The sequence below is a fragment of the Macaca thibetana genome, chromosome 2 (assembly GCF_024542745.1).
Source record: "Macaca thibetana thibetana isolate TM-01 chromosome 2, ASM2454274v1, whole genome shotgun sequence".
NCBI lineage: Eukaryota > Metazoa > Chordata > Mammalia > Primates > Cercopithecidae > Macaca > Macaca thibetana.
The window spans coordinates 9,863,044-9,886,581 of NC_065579.1; the positions used below are offsets into that span (position 1 = coordinate 9,863,044).

The window sequence follows — 23,538 nt, forward strand, 5'->3', positions numbered from 1 at the left end:
AGGGTCCAATTTCCACCTTTGCAATATGCCAGCTATTTCACTTTACATACATTATACTCTGCAGATTGAGGATGATAATAACTTTTTTACAGAGTAGCTAGAAAGATAAGGTAAGCAGTAAAGCAAAGTAGACTTCAGATGCAATGAAGGCAAATAAATCCACTATAATACTGTTCAATAGTTAAGATACTGTTCTGCCAGATAAGTTGTTTTAGTAATTGTAATAATTCATTATTACCAAATACTGTTTATTGTACCTTACCAATACTTAAGGGAAGATAGTAAAATTTGGTCAAATGTGAGACTTCTATATATATTAGCCTAACCATGGGTCTCTGAATCACAGAATTTTCATTTGTCTTTAGGAACCATAATAATGTAGGAACTATAATAACATTGCAGGATATTCTGATGATTAAACTAGATAATACGTGAGAAAGTGCTCTAAAATTTATTCACATTCATGCACACTCATATTAACACATATTTAAAATTGCAAGTTGTAATGAACATTTCACAATAAAATCCTTCTTTCATTGCTTCCTGTTTTCTCAGGATTACCCCAACGTGTGAATAAGTAAGAGAGAAAAACAGAACAAAAAATGATTAAGTTAGCTTACACCTCCATTCTTAATGGTGTGTGTTTGACTAGGTTAAAAAAAAAAAAAAAAAAAAAAAAAAAAAAGCTGCCTGAAACTGTTTCAGGAAATTTAAAGAGAACTGCCTTTTGCTTTTTCTTTCTTGCCTTAGCATCTGTATGCAAAGGCACATTTCATTCTAAAATATAACAAACAAGTGCAGAGAGATAGCAATAGTAGTTCTGGCCAGTACCTCCAGGAAAGTACTTCTTGCCTGTGGTATAAGATCTTATTTCTTGGTCCTTCCTCTCTGTAGCTACCTAACTTCCTGGAGCTATTTCTAGAGGTAAGTTTCAGAGCATGCTAGAACATTTGGGTCTACCCATAGTAAAGTCACTCTGTTCACATTGCAAAGCTATTCCCAGGAGCCCAGATGCACTGCCTGAGGACATCAGCAAAGAACTGCCAAAATCAAAAGGGTCGGAATGGGGGCCATTCTCTGCTTTTGCACATGCAGTTCCCTTTACTTGGCATGGCATGCTGTCCACCGCCCTTTTCTGCTTGGTAAACAACTAACTCATTCTCTAACACTCAGATCAGATGTGTCCTTGTCTGTGATGCTTTCCCCAGTTCCTCCTAGCGGACATCCTTCATATTATATTATGGCACTACATTTACATAATGCAACCTTTATGGGCATGTGGTGCCTATTATATGTCTATATTGACTAGTAGACTTATCTATTCTATTTGAAGACAGCAACATACAGAACAATGTAAAGAACATATAATAAGGGAGAGTGCTGGAAGAGCAAACTGCTAGAAGGCTCAGGGTGCCACCTCCAATGACCTAGACTCCTCTGCCCCAGGTGCTGTCCTAAGCCATCAGGTTTCTCTGAATGCAGTAATTTTAAGAAAGGATGATAAAAATGCCATACTGATTTTTTTTAAGTTCTTTAAGTCAATCGTTATTTTAGGGTATGATTTCTTTATATGGCATATTTGCCCAAAGCCTCAGGTGTCAGATTTATTTTATAATGTCCATAATGAATCCATTTTTAGATAATTAACATAGCCCTACTGTGACCCAAAATTTTGTGAGATTTCAGGCATTGCTACCTAAAGCAACACAATAGCAAGAGCTCTGTAATGCAGAAGCTTGGCCATGACTAGGGCATTCTCGAAGAATCCGTTTTTGTCATTGTTTGAAATCTTTTGGTTTTGGATCCCAAATAAAATGACCTGGGACAACATATGCAAAAGATTGGTGTCTACGATGAAAGCACTGAGGGAAAAGAATAGCAACATGAAGGATGCTCTCTGAATCTGTACAACGTATACATGATAAAGATGCTTAACACTTCAAAAGCTACCGTCATTAACTATGGGAGAAAGAGTACACTCTCAGGACCTGGAGAAGGTTCCAAGGAGACTAAGGCACTGGTCTCTGAAATTAATAAAATAAATGAGAGGTTCCCAAACTTTGGTTGAGAATCAATCACAATTCCCAGGGAGCTGTGCTTTATGTTTTAATTTTGCTTTGTTTTAATGCAGATTCCTGAGGCCCATGGCCAGAGATTTTGATTCTGTAGAATTGTGATGCGACCTAGGGCCTGCTTTAATATTTTTCTTTTGAAAAATGTTCTCCAAGTCTTTCTGATGACTGGCCAGCTTTGAAAACCAGTTTAAACCATACATTCTGGCAGGGATACATATAGCAGTGATCTTTCAAAGTATCATACAAGCAATTCAGATGGCATGTAAGATAGAACTTTGAGTAAGAGAATAATACATTAAGAAAACTATATGCATTTCTTTATTTTACTTTTATTAAACCTGTTTTGAAATATAGACTCACAGAAAGTTGCAAAAATAGTACAGAGTCCCATGTACACTTTACCCAGGTTCCCTGAATGGTAACTCTCATAAAGGTATAACACATTACAAAACCCAGCAAACTGACATTGTTACTGTTAACTAGACCTTACTCAGCTTTTACCATTTTATAACCTGCATTGATTTGTGTGTGCATACAGTTCTACATAATTTTATCCCATGTTTAGATTCATGTAACCATCACTCCAATTGAGGTACGGAACTGTTCCACCCACACAGACTCTTGCTGCATCCTCTTAGTATGAATGACCAGTACTTGTCCCACCTGACCCAGCCATGTCTGTCCCCTAGCAATCATGAATATGTCCTTCATCTCTAGAGCTTTGTCTTAAAATGAAATCATACAATATATGTAATCTTTCGAGACAGTTTTTTCATTAAGCATGTCCAGGTTATTGCATATATCAATAACACTTCATTCTTTTTTACTGCTGAATAGTATTATTCCATTGTATGGCTGTACCAGACTTCACTGAAACATTTGCCCATCAAAGGATATTTGGGTTGTTTCCAGTGTTTTGTTATTATGATTAAAAAAAAAAAAAAAAGTTGCTCTGAACATCCATGTACAGGTTTTTTTTGTGAACATAACATTTTGATTCTCTAGATTAAATGCCAAAGGGTGTATCTGCTGAGTCATATGGTTAGTACATGTTTACTTTTGTAAAATATCACCAAAGAGTTTTCCATAGTGGCTACGAAATTTTGCACATTCCTACCAGCATTGTGAGAGATCATTTCTCCACATCCTCAGCAGCATATGAGACACATTTTTATTTTAGCTTTTCTAATACATGTGTGCTGATATCTCTTTGTGGCTCTCTGTATATTTTTATTATCAAAAAAGCAATGAAATTCTCTTCAGATGTAAAACATGGAGTGACAATAGTATTGTATGCTTGTATAATTTAAAAATAAAGATGATTAATGTGTATCTCACCACACAAATCAGCATTAATTATTGTTTTTGAACCATACAAGAATTAGGAGGAACTCATCACCTTATTAAGGAACTCATTTCAGCAGTTAATTAAGCTGACAAGTTACAAAATAAAAGAGATTTCTGTCAACAATACACAGACTTCTCCTTGTTCTAAAACATCTAGTCCACTTTGTTTGGGTATATTAGTTCAATCACTGTAACTTCTAAACAAGTCCCCCAGAATGCATCTATGAGAGAGGAATCCCCAGGATCATGGCTCGGCTTCCCTACTTACTATCTGCAATACTGAACAAGCCACCTGCCTTTCTGAGTCTCTGAAATGAATATTAAATTGTTGCCTGCATTCAAGATTTTTCATTGGTTATTTACAGCACTCCTGGGCAAAGAACGTGTACTTCCCTGAAATGTATTAGTGAATACATTCTCAACTATTCTCATCTAGGAAAGAAAGGAGTTGCATTAGATAACTTTTAAGATTCACCCTGGTTCTAGAATTTTATAGTTTATATAGTGTTGAGGCATTATAATCCCTATCACTGTTACTAGAAGTTAATGACATCAGTACTTACAGATAACATGCTAAATTATTATTATATTTATATTAGCACATATTCGTTAGTACAGACTGAGTATTCCGTATACAAAACACTTGGGACATGAAGTGTTTCAAATTTCAGATGTTTTGGATTTTTGGAATATTTACGCATACCAGCTGAGCAATCCCAATCCACAATTCTGAAATTCACAATGTTCCCATGAGCATTTCCTTTGAGCATTGTGTTGGCACTCAGAAAGTTTCAGATTTTTTCACATTTAAGATTTCAGATTTTTGGATTAGGGTTACTTAACCTATATTAAAGTATTTTTTATAATTTTGAATAATTATTGGTAATTACATATAAGGTTATAAAATGCATTTATTAAATAAATTTTATTTCACAATTGTATCACTATTAATTATTATTAATAATGTTATTTTTATTAGAGCAAGAAAATACATCCCAAGAGTGCAGGAACTAGTCTCTGTTTCACTCACTGCCATAACTTCAGCCCCTAGAAGAGTATCTGGCACAAGATCTGTTTTAAGTAAATGATTGCTGAATAAGTATATACTAGTAGCTCCTTGGGTTATAAGGTATTTTACGGTTTAAAAACATTTTCACATTTATCATCATATTTGGCTTTCAAAACAATCTTGTGAGACAGTTAGTATTACCAGCTAATATTTTATGAATTAAAGAGGATATGGAATAGAAAAGCATCATGCCCAAGGCCAAGTGGTGAAACCAAAGCTTGAATGTAACTGCGCCGACCATCAAGCCAGGGCTGCATCTTGGCACTTTTGAGCGTCAATAAGGCCTACGAATATTTGGTAAAATCTGATGTCACTCCAAGAATTACAAGTGAATTTCCCTGCTGAAAGATGCAGTGTAAAGATCAAATTAATACAATTAATATTTGATCCTTTAATGAATACACAGCTTGTTCTTTTGTCCCCCTGAGGACCTGAAAATTAAAACTCATGCACTGCACTGTGCAGTGATGGACGAGGCTCAAGCTGCTTATGCTCATCCAGAAAACGGGCATGCCAGGCAAACCCGAGCTTCATTACAGGTCCTGAGGTTTCTGTGAATTTGTGGCTATTCTCATGGCATAACATGCATACTTATAACAAACATCCAAGATGTTACAACTGCAGTCTGTAATTGCAATTCACAGGACTGTCAGGATTACAAAAAGATGCTTCCCATCTGTAACCTCCAAAAGAGATGTTTCCCATTTGTATCTCCAAAGTTAGAGCAAGATTCTCTTTGCATGGGGAAAAGGACAATAGGACTCCAGAGACAGAAAAGCACACCGTGAGGACCATACATTCACAGCAAAAATAATGGGGAAAACCCAGTCTAAATTATTTCTTTAAATAGAATGCCATAAGTGGACATCAGTTGCCCTCACACGTTAGTTATCTGCTAAGAAAACAAATGCGTCCTGCCTAACCAGGATACATGGCTTCACATCACTGATGGCTAATTCTCCACCAAGCATCAAAAATCCAGGACTCATCAGTCCCTAGGAACCAAGCTCCAAACGTGCCTGGTTCCCATAAACCATGGTGGTGCAGCTGAACGAGTGCATTTAGGAAACCTGGGTTCCGGATCAATTCAGCCCCAAACTCATGGGTAGATTAGCAATCAACTATAACTGTTTCCCCTCCATGGAATAATAAATTCATAACCTCACGGTAGCAGAAAGCACAGAAAAATGTTGTTAAAAAAAATAATCCAGGCTTAGGACCCCTATTTAATACAATTCACCTCACCTGTCTTGATCTATCTTGACAAGTCTATGTGAACCAATATACACAAAGCTGGTTTGTGAAAAGGGTCACCATTTTGAAATTAATTTCAAAGAAGAATCATGAAATAATAAAATAATGAAGTTAAAGGAGACATCAGACTGTCTGGCCAACCCTTTAATAAATGGAAGCATTTAAAATTAGTAAGGGCCCTGGGTGTGAGGGTCTCCCTCTACTCTTTTACTAGCTACACGATTCTTTAATAAACTCTTCCACTTCTATTACTTACAAATCATCAAAATGACAATAACATCTGTTCTACCTACCTCAGAGAGCTACAGTAAGAATTTCCTACTGAAATGAAAAGACAATGAACACACAAGTGCTAAATAAACTGTAAAAGAGTATACCGATATAAAACAATTCCACCAAAAGGATCACGTGGAATTGGTACCTAATGCAGACCCAAAGTCTGAATGGTCACAAACCGTTTCCAATATTTGCCTTTATGTATTAAAGGAAAATGTCTTCTCTTGTATATTCAGAAAAGGTAAAGGTTATTATATTTAGAGAGAGAGAGGGAGAAAGAAAAAGAGTGAGAACTGGCATGTCGTGCCAATTTGTTTTTTTAAAAATCTAACATAAAACCGTTTTTTAAAAAGAATTTCAGAAATTAAAGAAAGTGAATTCGAGGCCACAAGACAACTTCAGCTTCACAAACTTGCGAACTTTACAAATCTTTCCAAATGATGATCTATTTTAATGGTGGATAAAAAGTATTATCAAATTTCATTCAGCCAAATTAGAGAGAGAGAGAGACAGAGAAAGAGAGAGAGAGAGTGATTAATTTGGTGCAAAAGTAATCATGGTTTTTGCCATTAAAGGCAACCTAATAGTAATCCCCAGAGTATATTAGTAAGATAATTTCAAAAACCATCTTTTAAAAAGTACATTAGTACAGTAGGAAAGTTCATTTGCTTTCCTATTTACCAAAAACGGAAAAAGAACTATACTGTTCTGCCATCAAAGTCTAAGACTGAGTTTAACTGCTGTTGTTGTTTTATTTTTGGGGGGTGGGGTGGTTGTTGTTTGTTTTATCTTTTTATTTTTTAATCTGGAGCAGAGTGAAAAACCCAGATTATAGGACAAACAACACTAAAGGCTAGTATTTTAAAGACCAGAAGAAAAATTGCATTATGTTATCTTGTTGTCATCAGTTAAACAGAATAGAAAGTGAGGGAACATCATATAAAATCTTTAAGAAGTGTGCTGCTATAAACATGCATGCGCAGGTGTCTTTTTCAGGTAGTGAGTTCTTTTCCCTTGGGTAGATACCCAGTAGTGGGACTGCTGTATCAAACGGTATGTCTACTTTAGTCCTTTAGGGAATCTCCATATTGTTTTTCATAGCAGTTGTACTAGCTTACATTCCCACCAACAGTGTAAAAGTGTCCCCTTTTCAGCATATCCATGCCAACATTTATTATTTTTTTAATTATGGCTATTCTTGCAGGAGTAAGGTGGTATCTCAATGTGGTTTTAATTTGCATTTCCTGGACAGTGAGTTGAGCGTTTTTTCATATGATTGTTGTCTGTAAATCTTCTAAATACCCATCAGCCAACAAATGGATAAAAAAAATGTGGTATATATACACTATGGGATACTACTCAGCCATAAAACAGTATGAAATAATGGCATTTGCAGCAACTTGGATAGAGTTGGAGACCATTATTCTACAAGTAACTCAGGAATGGAAAATCAAATACTGTATGTTCTCACTTATAAGTGGGAGCTAAGCTATGAGGATGCAAAGGCATAAGAATGATATAATGGACTTTGGGGACTCAGGGTGAAGGGTGGGAAGGATGAGAGGGATAAAAGACTACAGCGTACACTGCTCGGGCAACAGGCACACCGAAATCTCAGAAATCACCACTACATAACTTCTCCATGTAAGCAAAAACCACCTGTTCCCCAACAGCTATTTAACTAAAAAATAAAAAATAAAAAATAACTATATATACAAATATGGGTGCCCCAGAAAGACAAGTTGATATGGAAAACATGTGGGTATTTTTCTACTTTCACAGTCAGAATTAAAACACGGGAAAGCAAACCCAGAGATTACATATATAACACCAAGGTGGGAAATATAAGCTCAAAGAACGGGCATAGGAAGGAAAAGTAATTCAAAGACATAGGTCGAAGCTGCAGAACCACAGTGTCTCATAAGCTGCTAAGAACCTAGCACATGTATCTGGAGAAGTAGCTTTATATTACTGTGCTTTATCAATTAACTCAGTTCTGCAAACACTATTGAGTCCCTAGTATGTGTCAGGTATCCTGTTAGGTGCTGTTGAGGGAAAAGGCATGAGTCAGGCAGCCCATGAGTCTCAAAGTTCAGACTCCACTAGAGAAGACAGGTGCATATACAAGCAAATCTATTAAAAACACATTGTCATAAGAACTGTATACAATGCCTGAGGTTATGGGGTAGTAAAGAACAGTTTGCCATTAGAATACAGTACAAGGTTTGGGATAACTCTAGAGTTAGAGGGAAAAGACTTGAGTGCCAACTCGGCTCGGAGCAGACTGTGCTTCTCTGAATAAATAACTTACACCTTCTAGACTGCAGTTTCCACATTCACATCAGAACAAGATGGATTGCGTGATTTCTATTAGTTCTAACTTTCTGCATTTGTGGTTGAGCTTTGTGAAGGTCAACTTTTAAGCAATGAATTAAAAGACTGTAGAAGCAGGAAACTGGGGGACAAGTACATGCTAAAAGCAAAAAACAGCATGAGCTGAGGCAATACAGAGCATAAGCTGTTATCACCAATGCATCCTGGAAATAAAACCTGTGCTACCTACTATCTGGGGAATTTCACTAAGAGTATAGAACATTCTGAACGAAAAAAAGAAAGGAAAAAGAATGGTTATAAACTTTTAAAATGTGTAAACATTTAAACACAATAGACATAAGTTACAAAAATGTTCAGAGTAACAGAATGCACTGATAACATTTAAATTAAATATAAAGAAAAGCAAATCTACTTCCAACAAATACATGGATACATCTTCGTGTCATACAGCAGATGCAGAAATGTAGCTTCTATTTTAAAAAGTCTGAATGTCCATAAACTGTTCCCAAGATTTGTCTTTATCTTATGTATTAAAGGAAAATTTCTTCTCTTGCATATTCAGAAAAGGTAAAGGTTATTATATTTAGAGAGAGGGGGAGAGAGAAAAAGAGTGAGAATTGGCAGAAATGCAAGAGAGAACCAAAATTTCAGAAAACAAAAGACTGAGTTATACCATATTCCAAACTGCTTTGGAGAAGCATTACTGAGCAGTGCACTCACCCAGCCAGCCATCCGCCAGCCATCCAAATATATATGCATACATAAGAACACACAGACATACATTTGACCATATGCAACCATTCCTACTAAAAACACAGTAGCATAATATGAGCTATGAGGAACATAAGGACGAGTGAGAAACCATGTCTTGTTGCTTCAATGAGGAAGCAAAGCTTATATATATTCTTATAAGGGACGCAGGGACGTATCACTGTAATGTGGGGCTTGGTGCCACACGTGCTGTGAATAGAAGGACAAGCAGTATCACGTGCTGGATATGGACAGCAGCCTTAGTTCAGAAACATACTCCAAACAAATCATAGAGAATGTCACCTCCTTTAAGCTTCCATTTCTTTATAAGAAAAATTTTAAAAAAAAAAACCATTTTGTAGGGTTACATAATAAGGCAATAAAATAATAATGAGAAAGCAAAGAGCCTGGCATGTACTACATGTTCAATATGGGACAGAATGTAAGCGGCAGCAATAACAAAAGTAGTAGAAATTTGGATAAGTCAAAGAATAAGATGTGCAAACTCGGGGAAAGGAGTAATTACTTCTGATCTAGGCCACATCTAGACATTTTGGAGAAAGTGATACAAACAGAATTTTAGCAGGTAACAAAAACATGTGGGGTGACATGTTGAGAGGGGACCAAGGACTGTGCGCTGCAGAGCATGCAAACAAATCACTTCTCTGTTCCTAGAGAATAAGACAGCGGGTGAACACACATAGTACAGGGAGGGCATGTCAAATTCACAATAAAGGAGTCTAAAGGGAGGCCACTATGTGCTTCTCTTCTCCCTATCTCATATATGCCATTTATTAGCCCTCTTAATATAGGATCTGCCCTCACCATAATGCTCAGGCCTATAAGAACTCTCATATCTACAAAGACTTCCTCACACCTTTGCCTTTTGCTCTACAACTGGACATGTCTCTATTCTGTTCAGATTAGAGGGAGGTCCACTGAAGCTTTCCCCAGAAATTAGGTGACAAAACAGCAATGCCCCTAGTCAGATGACAAAGGGAAACACTGAAAACATAAATGAGGGCCAGGCACGGTGGCTCACGCATGTAATCCCAGCCCTTTGGGAGGCCGAGGCTGGCGGATCACCTGAGGTCAGGAGTTCGAGATGAGCCTGACCAACACGGAGAAACCCCGTCTCTACTGAAAATACAAAATTAGCCGGGCACGGTGGTGCATGCCTATAATCCAGCTACTCGGGAGGGTGAGGTTGAGAATCACTTGAACCCGGGAGTCGGAGGTTGCAGTGAGTCAAGATCACGCCATTGCACTCCAGCCTGGACAACGAGAGTGAAACTCCATCTCAAAAAAAAAAAAAAAAAAAAAAAACCATAAATGAGGAGGCCAACATATGGCTCCTCCTGTCCCTATGAAGAGAGATTCTCTTCCAGATCCCATTCATCCCATTCCCAAGCCCTGAAATCACTAAAGAAGGATGAGTCAAAGAAAGCCAGTTCCACTAAGTGATTGATAAATTGCAAAGATGCAGTCTCCTGCTAAGGCAATAAAACATGGAGTGCTATAGAGATTAGTACAGCACCCAAGGCTTCATTTACTGTTTTTCAAGAGCAGCTTTCTAAAGGTCTTGTTCTTGTACTTTCTGAGGCAAAGGACACCCAACGATCCACAGCTGCAGCTTAGCCATGCATGCTGAAGCCTGATCCTCTCTACCACCCAGCCTAGGTGTTCACCTTACACAAGCCAGACATCTGAACTAGGCCTCTGGGACCCGACCCAAAATACTAATAGACTAGTAAAGTGTTTCCTGGGCGCAGGAGAGGACAGGAAAGAAAATAGGAGGACTGGACTATATCACAGAGTGTGAAACACCTGTGTGCAATATTGACAAAACAAACATTAATGTCATTCAAGAAGCAACTGGAAACATCACGGAGAGGGGTAAGATATTAATAATTTTTTTAATGGTGGGACAGGGACAGAAAACAAAGGGAGTTAAATCTCCTTTCACTGCCTCTTCTCTCTCAGCTCCTATTCTTCAGTTTTTTTGTTTGTTTGTTTGTTTGTTTGTTTGTTTAAGCTATTGTTTCTTGAGTTTGAATAAGCTGCTAGCATTCGTTGGTAAAAATATGGAACCTTTTCAATCAGAGTATGGTACCATTTATACCGCCCCTGAGGCTTCGTGTGTGAGTGTATACACACACATACACACGAGAGCTGGAGCTCACGTAGACCTTCAAACTCTACGTGACGTAAACTAAATGCATTGTTATTAAAACCCCTGAAACTAGGCTTCACTCAAATTTGTCTGGGAGATTTAACCAATGCAAATCTCACAGAACACTCTAGACAACTTTATCCTTCAGCAGCCTAAGGGAAGAAAAACAGCCGGAGGAGGTAAACAATTCCATGCACTTTATTAGGTTCACTTTGTATAAGTGTCTGATTGGACTACTGCTTGGCAGCATTTGCGGACATTTGTCCAAGGGCAAGAGGGAGGGACGACTGTCTGGTAGCTAAAACCCTACAAGAGAATGAGCTGGAGGTGGAAGATAATGCAGTAGAAAGGCATTGAGCTGTGACTAAAGAGGCCAGATTTCTAGTGTGAGCTCTAACCCCATTTCACTATGTAATCATAGCCATATAACCCATAAAAAGTCTTTTTCCTAAAAGGGGAGGTTGGTCTAGACTATTTCCAGGGGCTCCTTTACTTTTAGTAGCCTATGACAACCACGTTGTGAATTCACAAACTACCTCTTTCTGACACAACTTTGTACTGCAAATCACCTACACAACATTGAATTTTCCTACTCCAAGTAACCAACTCTGAAATCCCAGCACTTACCCTCACCTCCAGGTTGTTTGTATGGATTGTACTTAGGTTTTGGAGCAACTACTGGTGCAAACTTTTTGGGTGGCTGTTGTGTAGACACTGAAATGCTGGGGTTCCCAAAGGAATGGGTGGTCTCCATCCGTGCAGGCACATGGCCGAGGGGCTCACCAGTGCTTTTGGGTGGCAGCCAAGATGGGTGAGACATTGTTGGAATCTGCAATGAAAAAGAAACGAACACTGTTTTTATAGAAGCATGAAAATGAAGACAGTACTCCTCATTTCATTGCTACTTCATCTTAATCTATACTAAATGAATCTTGATAAAGTTCTCTGGAACGAAGAATGAAAGAAAATGGAAGAAGGAAAAATGAAGAGGCAGAGGAATCATGAGTAGAAGGAGGAGGAGGAAGAGGAGGGAGGACAGGAAGAGGAGGAAGGAGAGGAAAAGGAGAAAGAGAGAAAGAGACTGAGGAGGAGCAGGAAGAGAACACTCCCTCAAACTTGAATATCTCCCTTCCAATAGTCAACTATTTTAATGCCTAGCACTGTTGGGAAATAGATGTGAATAAGAAATGGTTCCTAACTTGAAGGAGTTTTTATGGTAGGAGAATGGAAAAGAGCTTGAATTTTATTAATAATCTATTAAATTAATTATCTCTCCAATTAAATGGTTATGTCTAAATGAAGTGCTAAGTTACCTAAGTGAGGTTAAGAACAAGTGTTGCTGAGATGCAGAAAAACATAGGCTCACTTCTTGGTAGGGGCAGAATTAACAAGATTTTATTGATGAGGTGATACACAGACTGGGTTTGAGTGCTAAGCAGGGTTGAGCCTGAAAAATGTTAGCAAAATATATAGGCAGAAAAGTACACGGCATTTACGTTTAGTGTGCTTGGAGGGGGAATAACAGAAAGTAGCAAGCAAAAGAACTAAAAGGTGGGTTGAAACCAAAGCACAGACAGCTTAGCAGCCACTGTTCAGTTTAAATTCATTCTTCAGTTATTAAGGAGCCACTGAAAGTTTATTTTGGAAACAAGGGTTTAACAGATACCTCGCAGGACACTTTTAAATGACCCATCGGCAGGAGCAGCTCTGGTCCCCACCAAGGGGCACGTGGAAAAGGGGAAGAGGGGCATATTGGTTGTCACAATGTCTGGGACAATTATTGGAATTTAGGGCCAGAGGATAGAATATTCAACACATGTAATGCAAAGGTCAGCCCTGCACAACAAAGAAATGCCCATCAACATGTATGCTGAGCTGATACCATGTTGGACCTTCACGAAAAGCTCACTTCAACTAGGAGGGAACAATCAGATCAGCCCAGACGCTGCTCCGATCAGATTGCACACACCGTTTGAAGAAAGGAAATGTCTCCTCTGTCAGGGTAAGCCAAACACCTCTCCAGTCAGCCTGCCTGCTGGGGATGAGACTCAGAGGCTGCCGCCGAGGAGGGCTCTCCAAGCCTGATTGCAAGAGCTCTCCAGCATAGGGACGCCCGGAAGGCACCCTGTACCCGCCCCCAGCCCAAAAGCCACCTACTAATTTATTAATTGAACCGAATTAATTAAGAGGGCTACATGATTACCTCCAGATGTCTGTAAAGACAAAGAGCATCAGAACACAGAAATCAAAGGCCTCAGTACATGGCACAGTAATAGAGAGACAGGGTGGAGGGGAGAGCTGGGAAAGAGTGCTGCCTGGACATTAACATCAGTCCACACCACCAACAAGTGGCATGACTTTGAACAGCATCTCCTCTAGAGCCTCAGATAGTTTCACTCTCTCAGAGGACTCAGCCAAGCACAATGGCTCACACCTCTAATCCCAGAACTTTGGAGGCCAAGGCACTTGAGGCCTGGAGGTTGAGAATAGCCTGGGCAATAGAATGAGACTCAGTCTCTACAAACAATTAAAAAATTAGCGGGATATAATGGTGCACACCTGCTGTTCCAGCTACTCAAGAGGCTGAGGTTGGAGGATCACTTGAGCCTGGGAGACTGAGGCTGTGGTAAGCTGTGATTGCACCACTGCACTCCAGCTTGGTCAACAGAGGGAGACCTTCTCTCAACAAACAAACAAACATATAAACCTCTGTCTTCCTTAACTCTCAGAATTTTTATGGCAACCAATGAGATGATATTAAAGTACTTTTTATAGTATAAAGTGCTATGCAAAGTGAGAAAAAAACATGCCTCTATTCTTATAGAAAGTCAATGGCAATTTTATGACTATCTTGCTTGGAAGAACAGCTTGACGTGCAGTTTTCTTAAAAGACAAGGATAACATGAATCAATGACAAAGACGCTAAACTGGGAATCAAGACACATGCTATTGAAGCCAGTGATGGTACTGGCTTTTCACTCTGGTTACAGGGCCTTTCTTTTCTTTTTTATCCCCTGTACCTTTTACATATTCGTATATACACACACATACATACATGTATATATATACACACACAAAGACACACATATACTTGCTAAACTGGGAGTTCCTTAAAAGGGTAAGGACCATATTTTACACATTTATAAACTACCATTAAGGCCTAGCACAAAACCAATATAGAAAAACAACCAATGAATGTCTGTTTTACTCATGGTTTTTAAATTTAGCTACACATTTGGAATAACTTGAGATGATTTTTTTTCTAAATACCAAAACCAAACCCATCTCACACAGCTGAGAAATGCCAATTTTGGTTTTGCTTTTGCTTTTAATTGAGGCTTGGTCTTCTACTAAATTGGGATAAAAGTGATAAAAGTGACTGGTTTGCTTTCAGTATGACTAAAGTGAATATAAGTGTGAAATAAAAGGGATCAAGTAAAGGTTTGAAACTTTTAATGCATTAAGCACATTTGTAGTATAAATGTTAATTATAATTTTTAAAATGGCTTAATACTGTCCTCAAAAGGTCTCTATAAATCTAACGTCATTTTACAATAAAAGGTTTAAAACTGGCTAATATAGGAGGCAGTAGTTTCTTAAGCAAAGATTCACATTTTTCACAGCAATCCCAAGTTACTGACTGACTGTATCATCTTGGCTTTTCAGATATAGCACAGATATAAAGAAACAGGCAATTTCTGGGAGAGTATAAATAAAATTTAAGCATCAATATGCAAATCATTGGCTCCACAGTCATTTCAGTTGTCCCCCAGTATCATAAATTACCCGCACGCTGCCCTCCATGAAGAAGCACCTGCAGCTACTCCTCCTGAGAGGCCCATCTTCTGACCAATCATTTGTTTGCAGATGACCTTTTTAGTATCTTCTCTCAGCATTCTTCTGCATGTCAGCAGTGACCCAGTGACACCATTTCCAGGATTTATAATAAGTTTTCATGATTCTGAACCCTTGCTGATGCTGTGTTCAACATCAACAATGCCGTTTACCTCTCTTCACTTTCTACCAAGCCCTATATTTTTATATTGTCCCAGCTCAAATGTCTCTAACTCTGTGAACATTTCCCTAACTCCTCCAAAGAAGAGAAGCTTAATTCCTTTTTCTGGGCTCTTTACGACTTTCTGCATACTTATAACAGTCCACAAGGAAGCCATTTATTTACCTGCCTACATGTCCCAACAAGTTGGAAACTCCAAGTAGTCTCACTATACTGGCACAACGCCTAGGCAAGAAGCCCTTACATAACTATCTTACACAGAAATGGGTCAATGAATGAACATTACCCTTTCTTAGTTACTCATATCTTTCTAGAATTGCTATAGCATTCACTGATACAATCATCTCTTTTTACTTTCCTTAATTTGATGATGTAATGAAGCATGCTGATAGATTTCCAGATATTGAACTATCTTTGCATTTGTGGAATAAAATCCTATCTAGTCACAGCTGCAGTGCCCTCTTTAGCAATCACTGATGCATTAACCTCTTTTTCTCTCCCTTAATTTGATGATGTAATGAAATATGTTGATAAAGCCTAGACATTGAACCATCTTTGTATGCCTAGAATAAATCCTTTGTTACGGTTGTGTTTTGATATATTAATGAATTAACTAGGCTATTTTATTTATAATTTGTGTACATATAATTATAATAAAGAGCATTTTATAGCATTTTTTCTGCCTGTTTTACTTATCATGATTAGGTTTTGATAGGGGAGTTTTCTCCAACCTCCTCTACTGTCTAGGTTATTTAATAACTTCATTGGAATTATCTGGTTTTTTTAAAGGTTATCCAAATTCAGCATAAAGTCATCTAAATATATCTTTCTTTAACAGACATTAATCATATTATCAGTAACTTCTATGATAGTAGTAGTAGCTTTCTATTTATTCTGAGGTCATTTTGCAGTACTTTTCTGATAGAAATTCACTCTTTTTTTCCTAGGTTTGATCTCTCCTCTCTCTTAACCAAGCTACTTCTTGTCTAAAAATGACTTCCAATGTACTATGCATCAATTTAGATCATAAGCATTACTTTCTACTAGTCCTTGAAGGTAAATCTTGCACTATATCCTACAGTTCAAGTTATATATCCTTATAGTACAATTCTACAGCATCTACATACTGTTGTCACATATTCATCACATGGTACCCTGCCCGTCTGCTTGCCTTTTTCTCAAACTAAACTCTCAAATCCTTGAGAGTGGAAATATTTACCATTTTATAATCCCAGGGCCTACACATGATAGGTACTCAATAAAAATGTCTGTTAATTTAATGAATGAATGAATTTATTTGCCTGGCACTGGCGCTATAGATGAATCAGATTCCTATTCTTTACTCAAAGAGCTCAAAGCCTATTTGAGGAAGAAATATTTATAAATGTGAAAAGAGAAAGACAGTAACACAGAAAGCACAGAAAAATCTTGGGGGATGTCAGAAAAGCTAGCAGAAGCTTGGCAGAGGTAGCCCTTAACCAGGACTTTGAATGATGAGTAAATAAAAGAAAACTGGAGTAACAAGGGCAAAGATTAGAAATAATACTGTGAGCCTGGGTATGAAGCAAGGCATTTCTGTAGGACAGGGATCAGACCAGTGGTACCAAAATGAGGGATTCAGGGAGAATAGTTAGGGGAAAGTTCTAAAAGATAACGTGAGTCCTGCCTTTTAAAGGTCTTATATAAAGATAAGATAAAGATAAGAAGCTAGAGCTTTTATCCTTGAATAGGAAGATAACGAGAGTGAAAATTCCAGGTACTAAAAATTAAATCATGTAGGATGGATCCAAGGAAAGTGATAAATCCAATAGTATGGACATAGAGTCCCTGTGGCCCCAGTTCTAGTCTCAGCTATACTAGTGTGACCTTTACTCATTTGCAAAATGAATACCTGTAAAGTCCCAATCGGCTCTAATATCCTAGAGTGCTTTCTTTCTCTAAAATCTTAATTACAGCTCTTCATTTTGATAAATGGGTTTGATGAAACTTCACAAGTTTAATGAACAGATGAACTAGCACATATTACTGGGGCTTCTTGGCTTCTCAGAGAGACCCATGTAAACCCAGAGATAAGCAGTGGTGAGAGCTGGTGTTGCTGGACCAAGATTCACACTGCTCTTACTTCCCCTCGTTCTAGACAGGTTTCACTCGAAGCTCATAATCATCATGAAAGCAAGAAGTGAAAGGGAAGATTTCCAGAGAGGCTCTGAGAATACACAACCACCATCAGCAGACAGGAAAGCAAGAGCAATGGCCCTCCTCTAAGCAAGATGCCTACTGCTAAAGAGAACTGGGGAGCTGCTGCTTCCTCAGCGTTGTTCTTTCAGAAATTGTCAAATGCAAACAATTAAGAAGAACGTAAGAGGTTTCACTTATCAACTTCTCTGCTGCTCTTCTGTCTTTTCCCCCAGCCATCCTAAGAAGACTAGAGACTGACAATAAATAACAAGTGTTTATTGAAGATTTATTATATGTCAAACAATTTTTCAATGGCCACACAGTCATCCCAACTGCCATATGAGGTAGCATTATCATTACCCACATCTAGCAAATCAAGAAAGTAAGACTGCAAGAGGTTGAATAACTTGCTCAAGGATATACAGCTAACGAACAGCAAAGCTGAAGCTGGGACACAGATCTTTGACTCCAAATCTCTCCAGTGTTCACTCTGTGTTACCTCCTTATTTGGAGAAGAAAGGAAGACACCACAGATAAAAGGAAATCAGCACTTAACAGTTGTTTTTGCTCTTATTATTTCCATTCCAGCTCTTGAGTTCTACTTGCCATAATGTTTTCTCTATTCTGTACCCTCAAATCTAATCATAATAAGCCACAGGACCACAAAGTAATGAGGCCAATAGTCAACAGACAAAAAAAAAAAAAAAAATCAAGGCACAACAGAATACAAATAACTACAAAAGGCTATGTGATGACCAGAAACCACCCCATACAGGTGGGAAAACTTAGGGCAATAGGCCAACTGACAGTTAATACTAACAAAGCTCTCTCAGGATACCATGTGAATGCCAAGTCACTGTCATCCACAAAAACAGAAAGAAGTAGTGTTTGGTCACATTTTCCTTTTTTTCCTCCAAATCAGTGTGCCACTCTTCTAAAAAGATTTATATAGATAACCAAAACTGAAAAACAAACAACCGTTCCATCGTATTATCTAACATCCATTGCAATAAGCTTAGAGTAGTGTTTATCAAAACAGTCTGCACACTAACCTCATACGGGGATCTTTATGTATATACTCTGATCCAAGCATTGAGAACAATTTACTTAGAGCAGTTCTCTTAGTCTTTAAATGACATTGTATTAGTCCCTACATCTTCCTGGCAACTAATTCAAGGCCTAGCACTTGGTCAGTGTGCACTAAATAAATGAATGGTATTAGAAAAGAGACATACATTAACACCACAGAACTGAGGGACTATTTGACTTAAACATCAGAAGTAGCTGATGGCAGACTAACGTTTAGCATTCATGTCCCTTAGCAACATTTTCTTCATTTAAACAAGCCGTTACAATTTAAATAACACTCTCCTATAACTTTGAAGGTTTTTTTTTAAATGTTCTCTTTATACAAAAGTCAGTACCTTCCTGGAATTTCAAAACCGTTTTCCTAATCATCCATTAAACTGGTACAACGTGGTTCCCGCTCTGGGCTATACGGCTCTCCATTATTGTCCACATCTCAGTATTCAGTGGGAAGATGCCTGATCTTCAGAATTCAGACCCAGCTTTTAGTCTTAGCTTTGCCATGAGCCCATTGTGTAACTTCCATTATCTCTGAAATCTTGTGTCCTTCTCGAAAAATGTGGTGATGGAATTAGATGGTACAAATGACAACTCTGCTCACAAGCTTTTATGAGTCTATGAAAGATCTTGACTTAACAAGTAGCCAACGCCAAGTAAAACGAGATTCTATATCATCCGTAACTCCCTTTGTTTTGATATCATCTGTAATTCTCCTCTTTGCTCGTCAGTGAGGAAGCACAGTCCTCTTTTTCTCTCTTTTTCTGTCACCTGTTTCCCTGACTCTTCTATCCTCCCCATTGAAGGACGGATTCTTGGGTTGATCTCAGAGATTAACAAGGTATCAATCAAGATGTATTATGCACAAGTAAATAAGTATTTAGGCAAACCTTTTCCAAACGGTGTAAGTCCCTACCAGTGTAATTGAGAAGCAGATATGCTGTGGCATGTGGTGGAAGCGTGGGAAGACAGCACTGAAGAATAACGCAGGCTGAAAATTACACACAATTGTTAGTTGAACAGCAAATGTATTCACTCTTCTTCTGAAGCATCAGGTCAGATAGAGCCGGAAGGGCAAAGCAGGATCTACCATGGTCTGAAAATGTCAATGTATTCACTCAACTTCTTCTTATAGACAGCTTTGGCCCAGCACTGGCTAGGTGCCCCACTCTCTGCATGGACAGCTGGCATTGCTCAGAAGAGGTAACGAGAGAACAACGCTACAGAAATGCCAAACCTTTATATAGGCTATCTGAGAGACATTTGGAAAAACTGGAAAAGGCACTAGACTTAGATGCAGAGGACTTGGACGTAGTTTCCATCTAGCTCAGTCACTATCTGGGTCTATGACTTTAGTTCTTAACCTCTTTGAACCTCAGTGACCCTTCCTATCTGTACACTAAAGATTAGATACCCACTACCATTCCCTCTAACTCTCATGTTTCCATGATTCCCCCACAAGTCCACAATTTCAAGGAGCTAAGGTTTCTTACAAAACTATGTTTTAACTCCTATGAGACCAGGGAGTATAGAGTGAGGGAAGGTAGGGTTGGGATCGACACGTTAAATGTCCATCTGCCTTGCACAGGGTACCAGAAAAAATAAATTAACACTAATGATGCACTCCTTATTCTTGGCAATGCTGCAGGTGACAAGAAAAACTCGGCGGCACTTCAGGATCCAAAGAACCACGAAGCAGCAAGGGAGAGAAGCGTCAGGTCTAGACAAGAAAACATTGTCTCAGATAAAGAAGTTAGACAGGGCCGGGCCCAGTGGCTCAGACCTGTAATCCCAGCACTTTGGGAGGCCAAGGCAGGCAGATCGTTTGAGGTCAGGAGTTCAAGATCCGCATGGTCAACACGTTGAAACCCCATCTCAACTACAAGTACAAAAATTAGCCGGGTAGAGAGGGGCATGCCTGTAGTCCCAGCTACTTGGGAGGCTGAGACAGAAGAATCACTTGAACCCGGGAGGCAGAGGTTGCAGTGAGCCAAGACTGTGCCACTGCACTCTAGCCTAGGAGACAGGGTGAGACTCCATCTCAAAAAAAAAAAAAGAAAAAGTGAGACAGAACACTGACATTCCTCCACACTGCACTTTCACTTCAGATTCAGAATGGCACTCGAAAAGGAAACAATCAACCCTGACAGGGAAATAATAGCACTGAAAGATCAGGACTCTCAGGAGAGAAGGTTAAGGATGGAACAAATACTGACTAAGTGGCCTTTTGTTTGCCACAGTTTCTATCAGTCAAGGGAAAAAACAGACATGGTTGACAATAGTCAGGACAGACTACTTAAGAGCTAAAAGGTCACAGAGAGTCCCAGCTAGGAGAAATCTTAGGAACTAATTTACCTCTTCTAATTTGAGTATTCAAATACCGAGATTTGGAGAAGCTGAAGAGACTTATCCAATGTAATAGAGCAGCTAGAACATACCACAGGCTGGGTTTAAACCCAAACGTTCTACCTCCAAAGAGCATCTGCAGGGGGAAAGTTTGATTAAACAAGCTCGTAACTCTATTGATTGCTAGATTATAACTAGATGGGGTAGGTAAAAGGCAATGGAATAGAGCATAGAAGTAAACAATTTCTCTGCCAAGAAAGTTCACAACCGTGACACTGAAAATTAGCACAGAAGAAAAATGGCCCAAACCTTGCATTCCAGGTCACATTTGATAAGAATGGTTCCACGTGGCAAAGTAACCAAGAAAATGTGAATTTTCTCTGGACCTCAGTTCCTGCAGATCTAAAATAATAAGCAATCAATGATGATCTTCAAAATCTCCTCCCACAACTTCTTATGACCCATAATGTTATCGCTAGTCTGTGGACTGTGCTGTGCTGGCAAAAAATGGGCTGTTTGGCAGGTTTCTTCTTAGTCCTTGATTCTAACAGACTGCTTTTCTGTCCAAGGCCAAGAGAAAACACGCAACCATAGCCTGCACCTCTTTGAGTTCAGTAAATCTACTTCTAAAAATGGAAATCTGGATTTGTAAAGGTGAGATGCTAAGTGCCTAATTCATAAAGATTTTGCCGCTCACCCAGGAGGAAAAAGTGATGATAGGAAAAATCACCAATATGATCTCTAAGGAGACCTAGCAATCTCTTTAACGGTTATCTAGCATCTTCTATTTCTAAACCTACCAATAACTGTGTAAATCTGCAAGTTAACTGCTGCTCACTTAGCTATGTTGCCCTGACAGCTTGTTCAAACTTTAATAAAACATGTAAACACTCCATTTTAGATATCCATTTACAAGTCTGTCATGCCCATCACTGAGGCCATGAAATTTTGCTACCACTTCAGGATATTCTAATTATCTTAATTTTTTAATGATTTTATTTGTATTTTTCTGTTATTGAATATTTATTTTGATATGTCAATAAAATGAGGAAGATTTTAAAAGCAATTTTAGTTATAACTTAAAAAAGTAGAAATTCTTAATTTTTTTGTTCAACGAATATGAGTCTACTATTGATGAATGCTAAGACATATTTACATCTGATAACATTGCTTGTGGCTGTGAAGCAATGTTTATTCAGGCCACATAATCTGCTAAGAGTAATCATAGCAACAAGATGGGGAGTTACCAATTATACTTCAGCCTTTTGAACATCATATTGTTCACAAAACTGTCAACCGTGTTGTTTGTATCCTATATCAGAACTACTATAAATTAGCTTAGAGCTTTTGAATTGAGTTTGGACATTATAATTTATTTATTTTTATTATTATTATCATTATTATTATTTAGAGACAGGGTCTCACTCTGTTGCCCGAGCTGTAGTGCAGTGGCACCATCATGGCTCACTGAAGCCTGCAACTCCTAGACTCAAGTATTTCTCCCACCTGAGCCTCTCTAAAGTAGCCGGGACTGTAGGTATGCCACAACATCTGGCAAATTTTTTAATTTTTTTGTGAAGACAAGGTCTCACTATGTTGCCCAGGCTAGTCTCGAACTCCTGGGCTCAAGCGGTCCTCTCACCTAAGCCTCTCAAAGTGCTGAGTTTAAAATCATCACACCTGGCCTATAATTTAAACTAATATTATTGAATTAATATTTTATTGTTATTCTAAATTAAAGTTTCCAGTTTAATCTCTGATTCTCTAATTACATATCATCTTAAATATCTATTAAGAAAAAGCTCAGCTGGGAGCAGTGGCTCACACATATAATCCCAGCACTTTGGGAGGAGACCGTGGATTTCTCGAGGCCTGGAGTTCGAGATCAGCCTGGGCAACATAACAAGATGTGTCTCTGGGAAAAAAATAATAATAATTTCTTTAAAAAATTAGCTGGGAATGGTGGCTCGCCTCTCTAATCCTAGCCACTCAGGAGGCTGAGGTGGAAGGATCACTTGAGACCAGGGGTTCAAGGTTACAGTGAGCCATGACCATACCACTGCACTCCAGCCTGGGCAATAGAATGAGGCCCTGTCTCTAAACAAGTGTTTAAAAATCAACTTTATTCTAAAGCAAAATATAAGTATATTGCTAAATTTAAAATTTTAATCCATAAATGATAGAAAAATAAAGTGGTACCAGAGACATAAATTATCAACCTTCAAGGACCATGAGATACAGTTTTAGAAAACAAAGAAATCCAACCTCATGCATTATATACTCTGAAATATAATTTTTATTTAATTCCAAGAGCCTAGAGAAATTATTTCTCAGTATTTGAAATGGTATGAAAAATAGGCAAGCTTCTCACTAGTTTAAATTATGTAGGAGAGGCTAGTTTTGTAACTTCACATTTAATAGCAAACCAGTTGGAAGCATTTTCAACTGGGGACCTTTTTTTCAAGTCATTGTGGAAATTGTTCCACTTTTATTTCCAGATTTTGAAACAGAGACAAAATCTGGTTAAGCATTAACCAATGGCAACAGAGTAAAAATGAACCAGGCTGTTTCAAATCAGTTTCAGAATCACATCAGTGGACCTTATCCCTTTTAAGTTTCTCTTGATGAGAGAACTGTT

At 38.3% G+C, this 23,538-nt stretch overlaps 2 protein-coding genes across 13 annotated transcripts in view; one reads left to right on the forward strand and one right to left on the reverse strand.

Annotated features, from left to right (window-relative positions):
• LPP (LIM domain containing preferred translocation partner in lipoma) overlaps window positions 1-23,538 on the reverse strand; it is a 739,054-nt gene that overhangs the window by 478,129 nt on the left and 237,387 nt on the right. For all 9 annotated transcript variants that reach the window (XM_050779290.1, XM_050779294.1, XM_050779289.1 and 6 more), the window contains one exon: window positions 11,906-12,107. In XM_050779290.1, coding sequence (XP_050635247.1) covers window positions 11,906-12,098 — 193 coding nt within the window. In that variant the 5' untranslated portion in view covers window positions 12,099-12,107. The remainder of the gene's footprint in view (window positions 1-11,905; window positions 12,108-23,538) is intronic.
• Window positions 1-23,538, forward strand: part of SST (somatostatin) — a 1,150,223-nt gene that overhangs the window by 414,690 nt on the left and 711,995 nt on the right. The gene's annotated exons all lie outside the window — the stretch shown is intronic.